This window comes from Euprymna scolopes, chromosome 45 (genome assembly GCF_053919585.1).
Source record: "Euprymna scolopes isolate OS-2025 chromosome 45, ASM5391958v1, whole genome shotgun sequence".
In the NCBI taxonomy this organism is placed as follows: domain Eukaryota; kingdom Metazoa; phylum Mollusca; class Cephalopoda; order Sepiida; family Sepiolidae; genus Euprymna; species Euprymna scolopes.
In genome coordinates, this window is record NC_136526.1 from 37,095,989 (window position 1) to 37,114,353 (window position 18,365).

Genomic DNA, 18,365 nt, shown 5'->3' on the forward strand with positions numbered 1-18,365 from the left:
ATAAAATATACAATAAATAAAAATAAAATATACAATATGTAAATAAATAAAAATAAAATATACAATATGTAAATAAATAAAAATAAAATATACAATATATAAAAATAAAATATACAATAAATAAAATATACAATAAATAAATGAATAAAAATAAAAATATACAATTAATAAATGAATAAAAATAAAGTATACAATAAATAAATAAATAAATTAAAATAAAATATACAACAAATAAAATAAAATATATAATAAATAAATAAAAATAAAATATACAATAAATAAATATTACAATAGTTAATAAGTTACTTTTATACTTAGCTTTTTATTTTTATTTATTTATTTATTTGCTTGTGTTTTGCAGTAATTTTCATTATTCATCTTTGATAATCACTTTTTATGCGTTGTTAGCCGACAAAGATGTCTGCCATATTCTTCATGCTTTCTATTCTTTAGAAAACACCTCAACAAAAATTTAACATTGGACTTGAAAACGACCGTGTTGTAGTCAGATGGGAAGCAGCTCCATGGAATCGTGTTCCTCCAAGATATACTTCTTGGAAATTTGGTGGCAAATAAACATTTTATGTCGCCTGATGAGCGACTTTTGGTTCCTTGCAAACCAATTTGTCTGAAACATTAGCATGTTCAGTGTAGCAACTGTATAATATTCGTCTATATAAATAAAAATATTATATATGTGTATATATATATAGAGAGAGAGAGTTAGAGACATGGCATTTATATATGTGTGTGTACAAAACGTTTCTACCAAACTCCCCTTCAAATATTTGGTCTACAAACTTGAAACTTGATATATAAGGTATTTGAATCTCCAGTATAATTTGGATTTGGTGTTTAGCCTGTAAAAATAGCTGCTAAAGGGTCCAAATTGAAAAACAAAAACCGTTGACGTTGGCAGGACTGAATTAACTTCTGAGCATGCATACATATACACTTTTATCTTGAAGTCGCTTAATTTTTAGCCTTTTTTCATCAATCTGGCGATAGCTCAGACATTACCAATGAAGGCTGAAATGCTAAATAACGACTATGGCTTGAGCACTGCATATATTGGTTTTGATTCCAGCAGATGGTACGGAAATATTTTTTTCAATTTGGAAATCATTACTATTTATATTGGGTGCAATGTAATAAGTGACCGAGAATTTGTGCTATCATAATAAATGCGAAATCTATGTATCATATTTAAGCCTATTTTACGTTCGGGCAACACTGGGCAGCCTGCAAGTCCAAAATAAAAAAACGTGATGAGCATTTATATGGTTAATACTTCTATTCTTTCTTTGATGTACGGTATAATCACGTTGAAACACCGGTTCCTGTCAGATCACCGAAGTTAAGCAATGTTGTGCCTGGCTAGTACCAGATGGGTGACCATTTGGGAATTCTAGATGCTGTATGTGCTTTCTGCTTATCTCGGCATTTTTTCCAGTCGTCCACTTGCTGGTATTCAACAATGTCGACTCAGGAGAGGTGCTGGTATTCAACAATGTCGACTCAGGAGAGGTGCTGGTATTCAACAATGTCGACTCAGGAGAGGTGCTGGTATTCAACAATGTCGACTCAGGAGAGGTGCTGGTATTCAACAATGTCGACTCAGGAGAGGTGCTGGTATTCAACAATGTCGACTCAGGAGAGATGAGGTTGAGGATTGCGCAACTCTTGCCACAAAAATTTCATGCACCCTTACAGTGGTCCTGGATATGACCTTAAACTATATCCGATGGTGAGGCCCCAGCTTGCAGGCCTTAGGGAGTGTGGAGCCACCCTTTAATTGCCATTGCTCCCAGGTCCACTCTGACCCGGAGTGGTAGCACCTGTTAGGGTCCCAACTATGAGTTAAATAGAATACGACTTAAAAAACAAATATACTATATTAAAAAATCGTTCTTCAAAATCACCAGATTCGGCATTAAATAACCTGAAAAGGGTTGATATGCCGTAAAACAAAACAACCAACCAACCAAGCACCCTTACAGTGAGTATCGAGTCTGTCAAGACTGAAGGAAGCCTATGTCTTTCTTTGATGATGACTGTGGCATCTTATCAGACGAATGCCACTCCCTCAGTTCCTGAACGTCCATGTGCCTGAAGATGACTTTTCAGTCCTCCTAGCGACTTGCATACCCTCAAGCAGACATGACATCGATGACGGTCTTTGGTTTGGATGAAACCAACAGCAACGGAACTTGTATCATCGTGTGCTTTCATGTGATTAATGAGACCTGCGTTGGACAATAGAACCCAGTTACACACCTCACAGATCCATAGGTCTCCAGGATTGGGTGCCAAGTTTTGGTGTTTCCTACATGCTCTCTTGAGCTTAGCTTGGTCTATCTTAGCTGCCTCAAAGAGTTCTGCACCCCTGTATATCAGTGACCTCCACTGCTTGCGATCAGATGCTAGGGGATCCCAACTGTCAACAGGAACATGGAAGCTCACTAAACTCTCCTTGATGCTATCACGAACACGTTTTTTGGGGCTTGTGCCGGGGTCTTTTACCAAGAAGAGGCTCACCATAAAACAATGTTTTTGTGTTCTACATTTACTAACATAAGAACACTCATCCATTCTTTCAATGTGAACAAACCAACAGAGTCTTCTGCTCTGCACATATCTCTTTATACAGTCCAAAATACAAAAAAATAAATAAATAAAAAAAAAGGAACAAAAACGAAAACAAATAGGAAATAAATTTATTTATTCAGATTCGATATTCAAGTCGTTAGAAAAATATTTAACCCTCAACTTTGGATTTGCCCTTTTTAGAGAACCACTCGTCGCTTTTGTCCGTTGCAATTGCCTAAACAGAAAAGAAAGAAAATCAAAATGTTAAAAGTGCAAAATAATTGAAAAATTGAAATTAGATAATTTGGTTACAGTCAGCTAATGCACTTCCTAACTTCTGGCATAGCTGCTACCGGAACCAGTGACAAGTCAAATCAGTTCCTTCACTTTTTTTTCTCTCACGCCTACATCTCCCCTATGCAGGTACTCTTTTTTTATTATTATGTTTTTTCCGATTGTGCTTTTTTTTTTTTTTTAATAATCATTGAAAAATTTTTTTTGTCTTATTTTAATTAAGAATTATTGAAATTAGTTTGTTTTTAAAAAAGAATTATTGAAAACACTTTTTGCGCTCTTTTTTTTAAAAAGAATTATTGAAAACAATTTTTTAAAATCTTTTAGAACTATTTGGGGAATATTAAAAAAAATCATTAAAATTTAACAAATAATATTTTTATAATTTCATAACCATATTTCTTATAAGATTTTAAATACAATAAAAAAAACGCTAATTTTTTTTATTTTGTTATTAAAAGTGCTAATAAAGACTAATTATAATTTTATCTTTTTATAATTTTGTTAATTTTTATTGTATATTTGTTATTATTTTTACAACTACATATTAATACGTTAACGTGTGTTTGTTTGTCTGTCACACTTACATCTTTTTTCTTACCAGTGACTGTAGTCTAAATATTATGACCTATTTCATGTAATAAATAATTTGGGGTTGTATTACTGTACACATAGATTCGAAAAAGTTGTCAAAAAACAAATATATAACAAATAAATGTTATCAAAGGCAAGATAAATTACTTTTCTACCAAACTGGATATATTTTTTGCGTTTTTATTCAATGTAACATATTTATTCAGCTCGAAAAACATACAGTGTTTACCGATGTATTCGAAAATTCAAGATGGCGTCTCACACACTCTTTAACACCGTAAGTATGGAAAAAGGTGTTATAAATAAAAACCTATACAAAATACTATTAAAAACCCGCCGAATATATGTCAACCTATGTCACGGTAACATATATTGAGCGAGATTTTAACAGTATTTTATACGGTTTTTTATTTATAACATCTTTTCCCACACTTACCATGTTAAAGAGAGAATAAGACGCCATCTTGAATTTTCGAATACATCGGTAAACACTGTATGTTTTTCGAGCTGAATAAATATGTTACATTGAATAAAAACACGAAAAAATAATCCAGTTAGGTAGAAAAGTAACTTATCTTGCCTTTGATAACATTTATTTGTTATATATTTGTTTTTTGACAACTTTTTCGAATCTATGTGTACAGTAATACAAACCCAATAATTTTACTAAGAATTCTTCATAAGTTCTGGTTTCGGTTTCGATTATAGCTGATGGCACTTAAGTCATTTTTTTATATAAATGATTGGTTTTGGTTTCAATTGTAGCTGAAGAAACTCAAGTTATACAGGGTGTCCCAAAAGAAGCTGACGGATTTTCAATATTTAAGTTATGCTTACCAATTTTTATATGTTAGGTAGATGAGTCTCTCCGTGATTTTTTGAGATATAGTAATATATCATAGTCTACTTATTCTAATTTATTTTACACAACTTAATCTAGGGTATGTTTTTCACAAGGTCTAATTTTAGTTATGAAAAATGATGTTACTCAAATGTCCACCATTTTCATTTTCACACTCTTGTGCTCTCTGCAGGGCATTGTCCAGCACATCACTTAATGTTTCACAGCATATGGCCCTAATTTCCTCCTCTATATTGTTTTTAAGGGCATTTATTGTGGCTGGTTTGTTTGCGTATACCCGCTCTTTGAGGTAACCCCAAAGGAAGAAATCTGCACATGTGAGATCTGGCAAGCGGGGTGGCCAATTTATCTCACAGCCACAAGAAATTATTCGGTTGCTGAATATGTCCTGGAGCAGATTTAATGTTTCTCGTGCCGTATGTGCCGTTGCACCGTCCTGCTGGAACCACATTGATCGCTGGACCCCAATTTGACTTGATCTCCTTACTGATGTGGATGGATCCTCGGCCACACACTCTGCTAATCTCTAACGATTCTCATCATTTCTTGCCGTACGGGGTCTACCAGATTTAGGGAGGTCACATACACACCCTTGCTCTAGAAATCGAGCCACCATAGCTTTTATTGCATTGGGAGTAGGGGAATTTCTTGTGTTTCGTCAAAATTCTCTTTGAGTTCTGATATTGACTCATTCAACCGAAAATACAACTCTACGATAAATATCCGCTCTTTGGTAGTGTAACGACTCATGATGACCTTGGAAGGGTTACTCTAGATGATCTAAAAAAGAAATAAAAGAAAAATATAAAAAATTAAGAAAGTTATGAATTTCTTTTTTAACCATCAGCTTCTTTTGGGACGCCCTGTTTTTTTTTTTTGTTTTTTTTCCTAAGTTTTGGTTTTGGTTTCGATTCAAGTTGATGCACCCAAGTCATATGGATATATTTTTTTTATTTTTGAAATTGCAACCTTGTAATATATAAGAATCGATAGAAAATTGACTCTATAATAATATATATGAAATCTGCATGAATTAAAATATCATATTTAAGCATATTTTACGACCGGGCAACACTGGGCGTCCCTGATAGCTTAGATAAATACTTTTGCAGTTTTAACAAAAGAGCTACAATAATATCAGGGTGTATCCATTTCCACTGAACATCCACAGAATGCCAACATCAATATGTTACGTATGAAAGAGTCCGCTGTGGAATTTCCACAGGTCTCACTAGTTTTTCAATAATGTATTTTTCTTATATTTTATTTCAATAAATCGCTTCGCAATAGAAATACTGGAGAACAATAAAAGTGAAGGAACTGATTTGCCTTGTCACCACTTCCGGTAGCAGCTGCGCCGGAAACTAGGAAATATGTTAGCTGACTATTACCCATAATTTCAAGTAAAAAAAAAATGCATTACTAGTGAAATACAAAGCATCACACTCACATATGTTTTCTTAATTTCTTTCTGTTATGAAATAAGCTGATCAACCCATTTCAGGAATAATGTACTAGCCCAGAGACTATTTTAGTTAATAATGAAGACAACGAAAGGTAATAACCCAGTTAAAAATAAAAAAAATCGGAAAAAACAAAACATGAAATCTTAAGATAACAACGTTGTGTGTGTAGGCGTGGGGGGATAAGAAAAAGCTCTGGTGTTTAAAGGTATAAAAGAAAAAAAAAGTTTTGGTCGGAAGGTGGACTTGAACCTGAAGCCTGGAGGCTAAAGCGGAAAAAAAAAACCTCGACGCGTTACACGTACGCCAAAGAGACAAACAACTAAGTACTGACAAAACAAAACGTTTAAAAAACCAGCACGTTGAACTAACATGAACGTTTTCTACGTCAAACATGACGTCATGGTCGCAATAGTCGTGGAAAAGGCAAAATGAAGGAAGAACTTTTTGTTACACCCTCCCTGTACAAAACTGATGATTTTAGGGTGAAGGAATTAATGTTTTTGGACAATTTTTCAATATTTGATGAAAATATGTACATACAAACGTATACACACTCACTACATCTATATGGACCCCCACAACGCAACATGTAGATACACATTATTCACAGGTATATGTATATATATATGTATACACACTGCTTTGCTACATGTGTACACATGCCTGATAGACTTTTCTCTTCATCGATCGTAGCTATGCTCTGCTGGTTGGTAATGGCAGACGTTCTTTGAACTTTGTAAATCCACTCATAACTCTTGCAATCATGCTAGCACCTGCTCTACTCAATGCTCCACTCGTATTACACATAATTCTATCTGCATAAGAGCCAAGTATGTTCTAAAATAGAATACTGTTGCCACATCTGGACAGGAGACGCTTGCCGTGCTCTATCCTGCCTTGATCAAGTTCAAAACTGGGTTCGAAATCTAGTGGGTGATGCGCTTTTCTCTTCCCTGCAACATTGTGAACTTTTCTCTGCTTTATCATTATTCTCATTGGCCCTCCTTGCCAAACTTTCACAAAAAAAAAAAAAAATCTAATGGATGGATCAAAAGTTATGAGCCAAAAATGGCCAAAAATGTTATGGGGCAAAAATGGCCAAAAATGTGCCATTTTTGGCCATTTTAGGGAATTTTTGACCTCTGGGGACGCAACGGGAATTTTTGCAAAAAAAAAATTTTTTTCACTCTACACATCTATTTAATGAAATACAATTTGTGGCAAAATTTCAGGAAAAACTAACGGACATTTATCTGGCAATAGTCCGGACGGACGGATGTACAGACGCCACTGAAAACATAGGTCCCTCTCTGATAAATTGGGGGGACCAAAAGGCACTCGACTAGCTACAACTACCATCAACAAGTTCCGCCACCCTACCTGTGCTTAAAACTAAACAGATTCCCTGAATAAAGCTTCCTTCATAGGACTGATCGCTGCCTGTGAAACACTGTTCTGCTGGTCTGCTTCCTGGTTGAATACAACACACTAGCTTTCAAGTCCAATGTAAACAAGTTCTTATTAAGCCATTCTTATAAATAATCAAAATCTTACCCAATTTACAATCTACATTATTACGACACTACCATCTTATATTCATTAACCTTTATCCTCGAGTGGCCTTTGAGCCTTGGTAAGTGGTGATTTCCTTGTAAAAAACACAAAAGCATCGCAGAAAACAAAAACATAATATAAGCTTTTCCAATTCGATGTTTCATCAATTTTGGAAAGTTCTCGGAATGGTTCATCGTCAACAGTTTTCCAGCGCAAAAGATTGGTTGTAATGTTGCATAGCTGGTGCATGATGAGAGAACCAAAACGTGTACGTTATAAAATCGCCTACATAACGTTGTATGAATATTAGTGTTGGGACGATTAATCGGAATCAGGAATCAGAAAAAAAAAATAAAAATCGGAGCTTTCTGGGATATCGGAATCAGTATCAGAAAAATTTGAGCATATTTTCCGATGCCAAAACCGATTCCTTAAATTATCTTTATTATTATTATTTATTATTTGATTTTGCTTTTATAAAGCGTTATCTACAACTTGTAGTCATAGTAAAATATTATTTATTGATTTTATTTATTGCGGACAATTATCCTCATTTTTTTATTAGTTGTTTCACGTTTCAGCCAACTATTCCTCCGGCCTTCGTCAGGTGGTAACCGCGACGGATAGGAACTCTGAATCTCCTGACTGCATTCACTGCAATTATTGCCTTTCGTAGTTGTTGTTGTCTCACAGTCAGAAGATTAAGAGTTCCTATTCGTCACGGTTACCACCTGACGAAGGCCAGAGGGATAAGTTAGCCGAAACGTCGTGAAACAATAATTAAGATGAGGATAATAGTCCGCAATAAATAAATTAATAAATAATACTCATCTAAATATGAATTCCAATCAAAATAATAAATATTAATTGATTTAAACTTCCAGTAAAACTAAACTCTCCAAACCACCCCGTCACACGTGTTTTTACGTATGAGAAAATGTAGGCACATTTAAGATGGGTTTTTACGGTAATTAGGACAAAATAACATTTTTATAGTGAAATATTTAGAGATTGATAAAGAATCGGAATCTGTAATTGTATTGGAATCAGGAAAAATATTGGAATTGTTCCATCAATAATACATATATATATAAATGTATGTTGTCATCCGTAGTGTTCGTGAATGCCTATCTAATGTTCGTTGCAGGTGTGTGTCCATGTTTTGAACTTTAAACACATATTTCGACAAACGGGATGAATGACATCTTTGCTTGCCTAGACAAAGGAAGGATATACCTTTTTGGTCACGACCATCACTAGATTGTTCGAGATGCGCTTCTGAAAATGTAAGCCATTTTCTACCCCAACAACCGAATTGGTTTTCCACATTTACATTTATTCCTATTGCGACTTTATTTTGTTAAAACTTTCTACATCCACCCATAACTCTTGCAATCACACCAGCATCCGCTCCACTCAGTGTTCCAATGGGGTAACATATATTTCTAAAAGGTTGCAGAAAATAGACACAATCTAACCTTTTCCAATTCGGTGTTTGATGTTCCATCGATTTGGGAAAGTTCTCGGAATGCTTCATCACCAACAAAACAGATTTCATGTCCATCCTGCAGAGAAAAAAAAAAAAATATATATATATATATATATATATATATAAAATATAAAATAAGAATCACAGTTAAGTTTACCAAAATAAATTAAAGTATATTATAAATATTGAAGAGTTAATATTTATAAAGTAATCTCAACCAGATGTAAAAGCTTGATAAAACCAAATAGGAAATAGAGTTTATAATAAGAAAAAGTAGTTAATAAAACATGTTAAAAAAATACTTTGAAAAAGAGTTAAAAACATATTTAATTTTAAAAAGGAGTGGATAGTCCTTAATCCGTGGAGTTTCGAAGAAATACTTTCCTTCTCATCAGAGGGTAGGATTTAGCAAAATGCGGGATCGGATTTTGCTTGCAAAAGTATTTCATGAAACTACAAGTAAGTTATAGTAAGATCTATGATTTACTTGTAGTTTCATCAAATAATTTTGCAAGCAAAATCCGATCCCGCATTTTGCTAAATCCTACCCTTTGATGAGAAGGAAAGTAATTCTTTGAAACTCCGCGGATTAAGGACTATCCACTTTTTGTGCTTCCTTTTTCAAATTAAATGTTTTTAACTCTTTTTCAAAGTGTTTTTTAACATGTTTTATTAACCACTTGTTCTTATACATATATATTTATATATATATATACGTAGGCGCTTATGTGAACAGTAACTCCGATCTAAGCATAGACATAACAAAAATAAGCATATTTTGCAAGGTAAAATTTGGGACACTGAAATAATAAGTAGAACAAACTCGACCTGCATGAGGTAAGTTCCAGAAATTGCCAAAGCAGTAAAAAAAAACAAACAAAAAAAATACACAAATACTATACCTGCAAACATTAGGTGAAGTTAGACCCGGAAATTTCAAAAAGAAACCCAGTTAATTAACGAACTTAAAATATATATGTTAATAATATAAAAAGATTTATTTGAAAAAGAATTAGTTTCACAAAATGCAAAATATTTAGAATATTGCTTTGAATAAATAAAGTATTACATAAAAAATTATACAATTTTAATATTTAATGTTTCCGATATAAATTGACATATTTTTTGTATTGCCAAATTAAATATATTGCGGAGTTAGCTCCCTTAGACTAAAATTTTCAAAAGTATTTCCTTAACTTTTTATTATTTTACTCAGTTTGATTTTTTAAAAACTCTTTTTCACCCTAAACAAAGCATAATACCACTTGAACATAAGAGACTATAATTGCGGTTGTTTATTTCTCTCCCACTGTGAGAAATGTGACATTAAGGTCAGAAAGTGAGATTGAAAAGGTCAATAATCTAGAGGAGAAGCCCTTTAACCTTGCAAATGATACCTGTGAAACCCCGTCGGCCATTCCCGGTAGAGGCGCCTCAAACGATTAGCAATAAACTAACCCCTTCTCAAAGAGAGAAGGGAAAGCCTGGAAGAGTGAACCTCCTAGAACTGCACAGAACCAGCTACTAATGAGATTATGTCTACAGGGACTATATGGGGAGTTGAGCTGCAAGATGTCTGTTCACATTACATTTACATTTCTGCAGGTTAGTTACACTAAAGGAAGCAAGAAACAGGGAGGAAATTCCAGTCTAGCAGTCAGTGGAAAGAAACTATTAGAGTAGAAGGCTGTCCAGCATCTAAGGACATCTGCAGTGAAAGGGAAAGATTTTCCTGCTTGTCGGGTTAATTGAGAATATTTATGTTGAAGGGACACAAGCGTTAGGAGTTCATCAGAAAACATTTCATTAAAACACTTGCAAAATAATCATAGGAATGCAAAATTGTCACAATGAGGCAAACACTTGGAGCTTGACTGATTGTGCAGGACTTATTCGATTGGGGAGTTTTTATTGGACCTTGTCCAAGAGGGAGAGATTAATGGCAGATGCATGCCGAATGCTGGCTTTGTAAAGATACAGGATTCTTTCCGATGCAAGTAATTTTCTAGCACAGTAAAAGAAAATTTCCCTTCTTTGCAGCAGCCTTGACAATGTCTTCAGTTTGTTCCGATTCATATTGCCTGTGAATGTGAAGCTGAAGAGTTTGAAGGATAAGCCCTCAGGGTGATATTAGTCATGACAACCAGTGGTTGAAAAGGCTTCTTGTCTTGTTAAAGGAAAGTAGCTTAGTCTTAGTAGTATTAGATGTAATCATCCATTTATGACCCCACTCGACTACGTATGAGTTGTTGCTTTTTTTATTTCAATCTTTTATCCCTGTGTCAGAAATTGGAGACATCATCCGGTTTTCCAATGATTTTTTTTTTATTTTCAAACTAGTAAGATATAAAAAAAAATCGTTTGGATTAGACACCATTAAATTTTATAATACTTTGAATATTTTTTTTTTTTTTTTTTTGTCTGGTTTTGATTTTTTTACTGGACATTTTTATATTTTCAACACGTCATGTCTAATGATGTGAACACTGGTTGTCTTCAAGTCCAACGTGAACAAGTTTCTGATGAGCCATTCCACTTAAGTTAACAAATTTACCGAACTTCCAATACTATCGATTACTATATTGTCCTTTTGACTACTCTACACTCTTTAACCCTTATCCTTGAGTGGCCGATCGGCCTTGATAAGTGGTGACGCCTATGTAAAAAAAAAAAAAAAAATTGTCCACGTGTCATCTTTTTTCTGTCTTTCTGACAATGGGGCACTGTTGTTAGGAGTAAAATGCTGGATTATTTTGTATGCCTAGAAAATAAGTTTTGGAACCAAAAAAAGATTCCAAGTAATTCCAAGTTGTACCATAGATAATTTGAAGTGCAGCATGGACTTACCGGGTCAGCACAAATGACCACTTCAACCGTAGCCTTTCCTGGTGTGTCCAGCTTCAGCAATGGAGTCAGTATCGTCTCATTATTATCATTCATTAATTTTTCAATTCCCGGCAGCTGTAAAATAAAATTCACTTTTAGTTTGCTTTTTATTTATTTACTCGCGAGGGGTACCCGGCGTTGCCCGGGTGTTTATTTTTTTTTGGGGGGGGGGGGGAGTTAAAAAAAAAAAAAAAGTAAACATGAGGATCGAAACTGAACCGTTGAGGCAAAGTTGTAAATTAAAGTGTGAAAAAAAAAAAAAGTGCGATGTTAACGATTGCCCCACCACGAGATGCTAACGGAAACACGTTTGAATTTATTTAATTACTTGGATTTACCAGGTGCCTGTTTTAAATGGTCAAGTTTTGACTGCGGGATAGTATTCATTTACTGCTGAACGCTCCCCCCCCCCCCCCCCGAAGATGTTATAGGAAAAAGACTAACCCACATGCGGCGAGCGACAAATATTGAATATTTATCTTCCCGAAATTGAGCAAATTAAATAGACAGGCGAGCTTCGTCGTTAAGTGTGAGATATTACGATTTATATGTGATATAAAAAGTTTTAAAAAGTTGTGAACCGACCGACCGCTTCTCTGAAAAAAGCCTTTTGTAGACATACAGAAAAAGCGAACACACATACATACATTTTCGCTTTTATATTTATAGATTTATTTTTTTGGTCCCCTGACAAAAGGAGGGTGGACCTGTAAATTCACCCTTGTCTGTTCATCTGTCCGCACTTTTCTCAATAACTACGCCTTGAAATTTAAAAAATTTTTGCACAAACATTAAACATGATATGAGTAAAAAAGTAACAGAACGGATTTTTCAAGAAAAATATGTTAAGGAAGGCCTTGTGGACTTTTGGGGCTAAATGGAGGAGGATGGCGGGTGCAAATGATGGACAGTCATTTCTTTTTTTTTTTTTTTTTGCCTGGTGCAGAACTCAAATTTACATATGTAAACGCCTAAAACTGCACCATTTGTTCATTTTCACCAGGATTTGAGGTTCCCTGGGGACTTTGGGGGCTAAATGTGGGAGAGTGGGGCAAATGCTGAACTTCGTGATTCATTAATTTGGTGAAAATCAGCCGTATCCATGTTTACATTTTCAACAAGACGTTTTTTTCGGAGCTGTTTTACAGTTTGTTATTGTGCAGAAGGAGACATTTCTCGTTTACTAAATAAATTATGATATGAAAACAAAAACGATTCTCTTAATCATCGCATAAAAACTACATTTTGTTTTATTAATGTTATCGACTTTGTAACATTTAAAAGAATTGTTGTAGCTTTTTTTTTGTAATGTTTCGATTTAATAAAAAAATATTCTCAGGTCGAGCGTCCTAAATCAGATGAAAAAAAAATGAACGAATCTCTTAGTAAACAAGAATTGTCTCCCTTTGCACAGTGACAAATTGTAAAACAGCCCCCGTTTTTTTTTTATACTATAAACATTTACAAATTATATGTATATATACGTATATAAAGTTATATTTATGGAAATACGTATATAAAGTTCTATTTATGGAAATACATATATAAAGTTATATTTATGGAAATATGTATATAAAGTTATATTTATGGAAATACGTATATAAAGTTATATTTATGGAAATACGTATATAAAGTTCTATTTATGGAAATATGTATATAAAGTTCTATTTATGGAAATACGTATATAAAGTTCTATTTATGGAAATACGTATATAAAGTTATATTTATGGAAATACGTATATAAAGTTATATTTATGGAAATACGTATATAAAGTTATATTTATGGAAATACGTATATAAAGTTATATTTATGGAAATACGTATATAAAGTTATATTTATGGAAATATGTATATAAAGTTATATTTATGGAAATACGTATATAAAGTTATATTTATGGAAATATGTATATAAAATTATATTTATAGAAATACATATATAAAGTTATATTTATAGAAATACATATATAAAGTTATATTTATAGAAATACATATATAAAGTTATATTTATGGAAATATGTATATAAAGTTATATTTATAGAAATACATATATAAAGTTATATTTATAGAAATACATATATAAAGTTATATTTATAGAAATACATATATAAAGTTATATTTATGGAAATATGTATATAAAGTTATATTTATGGAAATATGTATATACAGTTATATTTATGGAAATATGTATATAAAGTTATATTTATGAAAATACGTATATAAAGTTAAACAGGCAAGTGGCAGAGAGTTCCACTGGCGTGCAGTTCTAAAAAAGAAGCTTTGCTCATGGAATCTACGTTTGGATTTAGGCACAAATAAAGAGTGGGGAAAATTATTGACAGTAGTTTCAGCCAGACGGGTGTTTTTCATGAAAGATTGAAGTTGGAAATCAGAAAAATTGGAAATCAGAAAAGTTGGAAATCAGAAAATTGGAAATCAGAAAAGTTGGAAATCAGAAAAGTTGGAAATCAGAAAAATTGGAAATCAGAAAAATTGGAAATCAGAAAAGTTGGAAATCAGAAAAATTGGAAATCAGAAAAATTGGAAATCAGAAAAATTGGAAATCAGAAAAGTTGGAAATCAGAAAAATTGGAAATCAGAAAAATTGGAAATCAGAAAAGTTGGAAATCAGAAAAATTGGAAATCAGAAAAATTGGAAATCAGAAAAATTGGAAATCAGAAAAGTTGGAAATCAGAAAAGTTGGAAATCAGAAAAGGTGGAAATCAGGAAAATTGGAAATCAGAAAAGTTGGATATCAGAAAAGTTGGAAATCAGAAAAATTGGAAATCAGAAAAGTTGGATATCAGAAAAGTTGGATATCAGAAAAGTTGGAAATCAGAAAAATTGGAAATCAGGCAAGTTGGAAATCAGAAAAGTTGGAAATCAGAAAAATTGGAAATCAGAAAAGTTGGAAATCAGAAAAGTTGGAAATCAGAAAAAAAAAATTAATCTCTTCTCAACATGTCTTTTTCTTATTATCAAATAAATTAACCGATTTGAAATGGTAAACATATAGCCATGTTTTTTTTTTGTTTCGAAAATTTTTGAAGAGGAAATGGTTTTAATGATTGTTAACTGATAAAGAACAACTAAAAAAGGAAGTAATCCGTTTCTCATTAATTAATGTTTGCAATGATGATGATTTTTTTGTGACACCGGACGTCAGACAAGTAAATGATAAGCCTCTTCTAAGAAGCATAAGCGTCCGTTGTCTACAGTTATTTTGCCCGTACCCAACAATCCCCATACCAATAAGTTATTTAATCCCTAATTCTTACCTCTTCACGGGGAACAGCAAATGCAATTCGTCCATATCCACTTGCTCGGTCAATGGGTTCAGAAATCTCCTGGATTTCCAAATTACACTAGGAAAAAAAAAAAAGAAAAAACAGTAAAAAAAAAATTTTTTTTAACAAATTTGCATTCATTATTTTCTGTACATCATATTCAGTTTAATATCCATTTTTACTGTAATTGTCTGTATTTTTGAGATGAGGTGTTTTCATTGATTGAGATTGTCGGACTGACTTCCTCATCTTGTTTGTTAACGTCACAACGTTTCGGCCGTTTTGCCCTCCGGCCTTCATCAGGTGTTTTGTATCGAACTGGCGAACCGTTTGTTAGGAGTCTCGAACCCAACCCTTTATTATTATTACGGGGTTACCGTGTTCGGACTTCAGCTAGGCTCTGGGACATAGTTGCTGATTCTCTGTTTTGAATGTTACTTTTTCACTGCCTTTGTTCAGGATTGAACTCAGCACCTTTGGGTAACTGTAAACTTTGATACAACGTCTAGGAGCACTCGGCCATATGTCAGTATATAATGTACTTTGTAGGGCATCTCTTCTCTTTTTAGTGAATGTGTGTGAATGATAAGAGTGTGATCTATTTGTAGTTTAGTCATTACTACCTCTTCTTTTCTTGACATCTTTTTTGTATCTTTTTTGTATCTTTTGGGGGTCACCACTTATCAAGGCCCGAAGGCCACTCAGGGATAAGGGTTATTGCGTGTACAGTAATCAATGAGATAGTATTGTAGTAATCATTAGTGTTGAGGGTTTTGATAGAGTGTCTTACTTAAGGGGGCGGTTTGTCAGGAGTTTGTTTATGTTGGACTTGAAGACGTCCAAGTTGTAGTCAGGTGGGAAACAGGCAAGCAGCAGAGAGTCCCACTGGCGTGCAGTTCTAAGAAAGAAGCTTTGCTCATGGAATCTATGTTTGGATTTAGGCACAGATAAAGAGTGGGGAAAATTATTGACAGTAGTTTCAACCAGACGAGTGTTTTTCGTGAAAGATTGGCGAGGGGGGACGAGGGATTGGAGCTCAGACGAGCACTGCCATGGAAACAAAAATAAAACAAAGACAGGCTCACAACATATGTTCTGTGGGAGAGAGGTTGCAGGGAAGAGAAAAGGGCATCTCCCACTAAACCACGAAGTCTATTTTGTACTCTGTCAAGGCAGGATAGGCTAATTTTAGCAGCTCCTACCCAAAGGTGGCAGCAGTACTCCATCCTTGGACGTACTTCACTTTTATACAGATAGAGAATTGCATCAGTAGTGATATATCTTCTGGAGTGGTAGAAGGATCCCACCATTTTCCCAGCGTCCCTAGCAACAGATTTGATTTATGCGTTCCATTTCAGATCAGGAGTAACTGTCAAAACCAGAAGCTTGTCAATACATGGAGCCTCCCCAAGACGAGAGCCATCCATTTCAATTGATGCAAGATGGGGATCAGAGCGTTGATGATGTAAAGATAGAAGCTATTCCGATGTTTGGTGTTACTTTGAATAGTTCATTCTCTGTGCAGGAGTTTCAATGTTCTTGCCATTTTCTTTTTATATATATTTTTATTTGGGTTTTAGGTTTGTATAAGGGATTTTTCCCGTTGTTTGGTTTTGTTGAATTCACTCATTTGCTACTTTATCCACTTTTTCGTTTAAGTCGATGCCGATGTGGCTTGGAATCCAGCAGAAGATTATGCATTTATTAATACTTTACTTCTGATCTGAAAAATAATAGACAGACAGATAGATAGATAGAGAGATAGATAAAGAGAGAGAGCCACTATATAGATAGATAACACTCTGATCCCCATCTGGCATCAATTGAAATGGATGACTCTCGTCTAGGAGAAGCCCCATGTTTTGACAAGCTTCTGGGTTTGACTTTTACTCCTGATCTGAAATGGAACACGTACATCAAGTCTGTTGCCAAGGTCGCTGGAAAGATGGTGGGATCCTTCTACCGCTCAAGAAGATATCTCACTACTGATGCAATTCTCTATCTGTATAAAAGCCAAGTACGCCCAAGGATGGAATACTGCTGCCATATTTGGGCAGGAGCTGCTAAAAACAGCCTTGATAAGTGGTGATCACCTTGTAAAAAAAAAAAAAAAATGGTGTTCCTTTTATTTACGAGATTTGTAATAAGAGGTTTTGTCATTTTTTTTTTTACTTAGAGTGATAAGAGTTAAGCAACGTTGAGCCTGGTCAGTACTAAATGGGTGACCGTTTTGGGACTTCCAGGTGCTGTATGTACTCTCCGTTTATCTCAGCATTGTTTCCAGTCGTCCTGGTCTTCTCCTTGCCACTGGACTCAAACAGTGCCGATTCAGGAGAGGTGTGGTTGGAGATTGCGCGATCCTTGTCTCACAATTACATGCTCAGCTGCCTCTACAGGGAGCATCCTTTGTCTTTCAAGACTGAACGGAGGCATCGAGTCGAGAAGGATGAGATATTTTTTATGGTTATCAGTTGTTATTATATCTAGCGCCAAGTCTAGACACTTCTGCACAAAACACAGAATGCAGGAGTCTTTTCTTTAATTTAATTTTTTTTTTATCGATTACTGTGCATCCTCCACTATCTCCATCCTTTGATCCATCCGTGTAGATTTGTGAGTATTATATTTATTTTGGATGTTAAGCAGTTCTTCATGGACAGGTGAGGGATGGATTTTTGTTTTAGAATATTCCCTCAATTTTTTTTAGACCGAAAGTATGTTGCGCATCCGTACTTGGAAGAGTCTATCATTTAAAAAGTTGCTCATAAATTCTGGCATTCTGCCTTTAAGTCCTAGTTCCTGCAGATCTTTTTTGATGCGGTACTTCCAAGTGGTGTCATATGATTTTTCAAGGTCAAAAAAATTGTTATTAGGTGTTCCTTCTTGGCAATTGCCTCCCTTATGCTTGTCTTATTAAGTGGTCAATGGGGTTTCTTCTTTTCCTGAAACCTGACTGATGTTCTGTCATCAGGTCTTTGCTTTCTAAGAACCAATTTAATCTCTCGTTAACCATTCTTTCAAATGTCTTGCATAGACAATTAGTGAGGGCGATAGATCGGTAGTTTATTGGATCTGTATAATCTTTTCTTAGTTTGGGATCAGTATAGCCTGCTTCCAATTTTTTTCGGATACTGTTATTTATCCATATTTCATTAAATATTTGTAGTAGGTAGTCCAGAGATGGTTTTGGTAGTTTTTTTTTTTAAATTAGTAATGGATTTCATCAGAGATAACTGCTGTATCATGAAATTTGCATATTGCTTCTTTTAATTCTGTGCTATTGAATGGTTGGTTGTACTTTTCTTCATTTTTTGATTTGAAGTTAATTTCTTTTCTTCGTTTTTGT

At 34.1% G+C, this 18,365-nt stretch overlaps 1 protein-coding gene and 1 pseudogene across 5 annotated transcripts in view; one reads left to right on the forward strand and one right to left on the reverse strand.

Moving 5' to 3' along the window:
• The first annotated feature begins 1,307 nt into the window (after positions 1 to 1,307).
• On the forward strand, positions 1,308 to 1,424 carry LOC145270012 (5S ribosomal RNA; annotated as a pseudogene).
• Positions 1,425 to 2,701: 1,277 nt separating this feature from the next.
• The window catches only part of LOC145269449 (glyoxalase domain-containing protein 4-like), a 119,704-nt gene continuing 104,040 nt past the window's right edge, over positions 2,702 to 18,365 (reverse strand). For all 5 annotated transcript variants that reach the window (XM_080125123.1, XM_080125124.1, XM_080125121.1 and 2 more), the window contains exons 8-11: positions 15,011 to 15,097; positions 11,696 to 11,809; positions 8,838 to 8,924; positions 2,702 to 2,824 (exon numbers count right to left, since the gene is read on the reverse strand). In XM_080125123.1, coding sequence (XP_079981249.1) covers positions 2,759 to 2,824; positions 8,838 to 8,924; positions 11,696 to 11,809; positions 15,011 to 15,097 — 354 coding nt within the window. In that variant the 3' untranslated portion in view covers positions 2,702 to 2,758. The remainder of the gene's footprint in view (positions 2,825 to 8,837; positions 8,925 to 11,695; positions 11,810 to 15,010; positions 15,098 to 18,365) is intronic.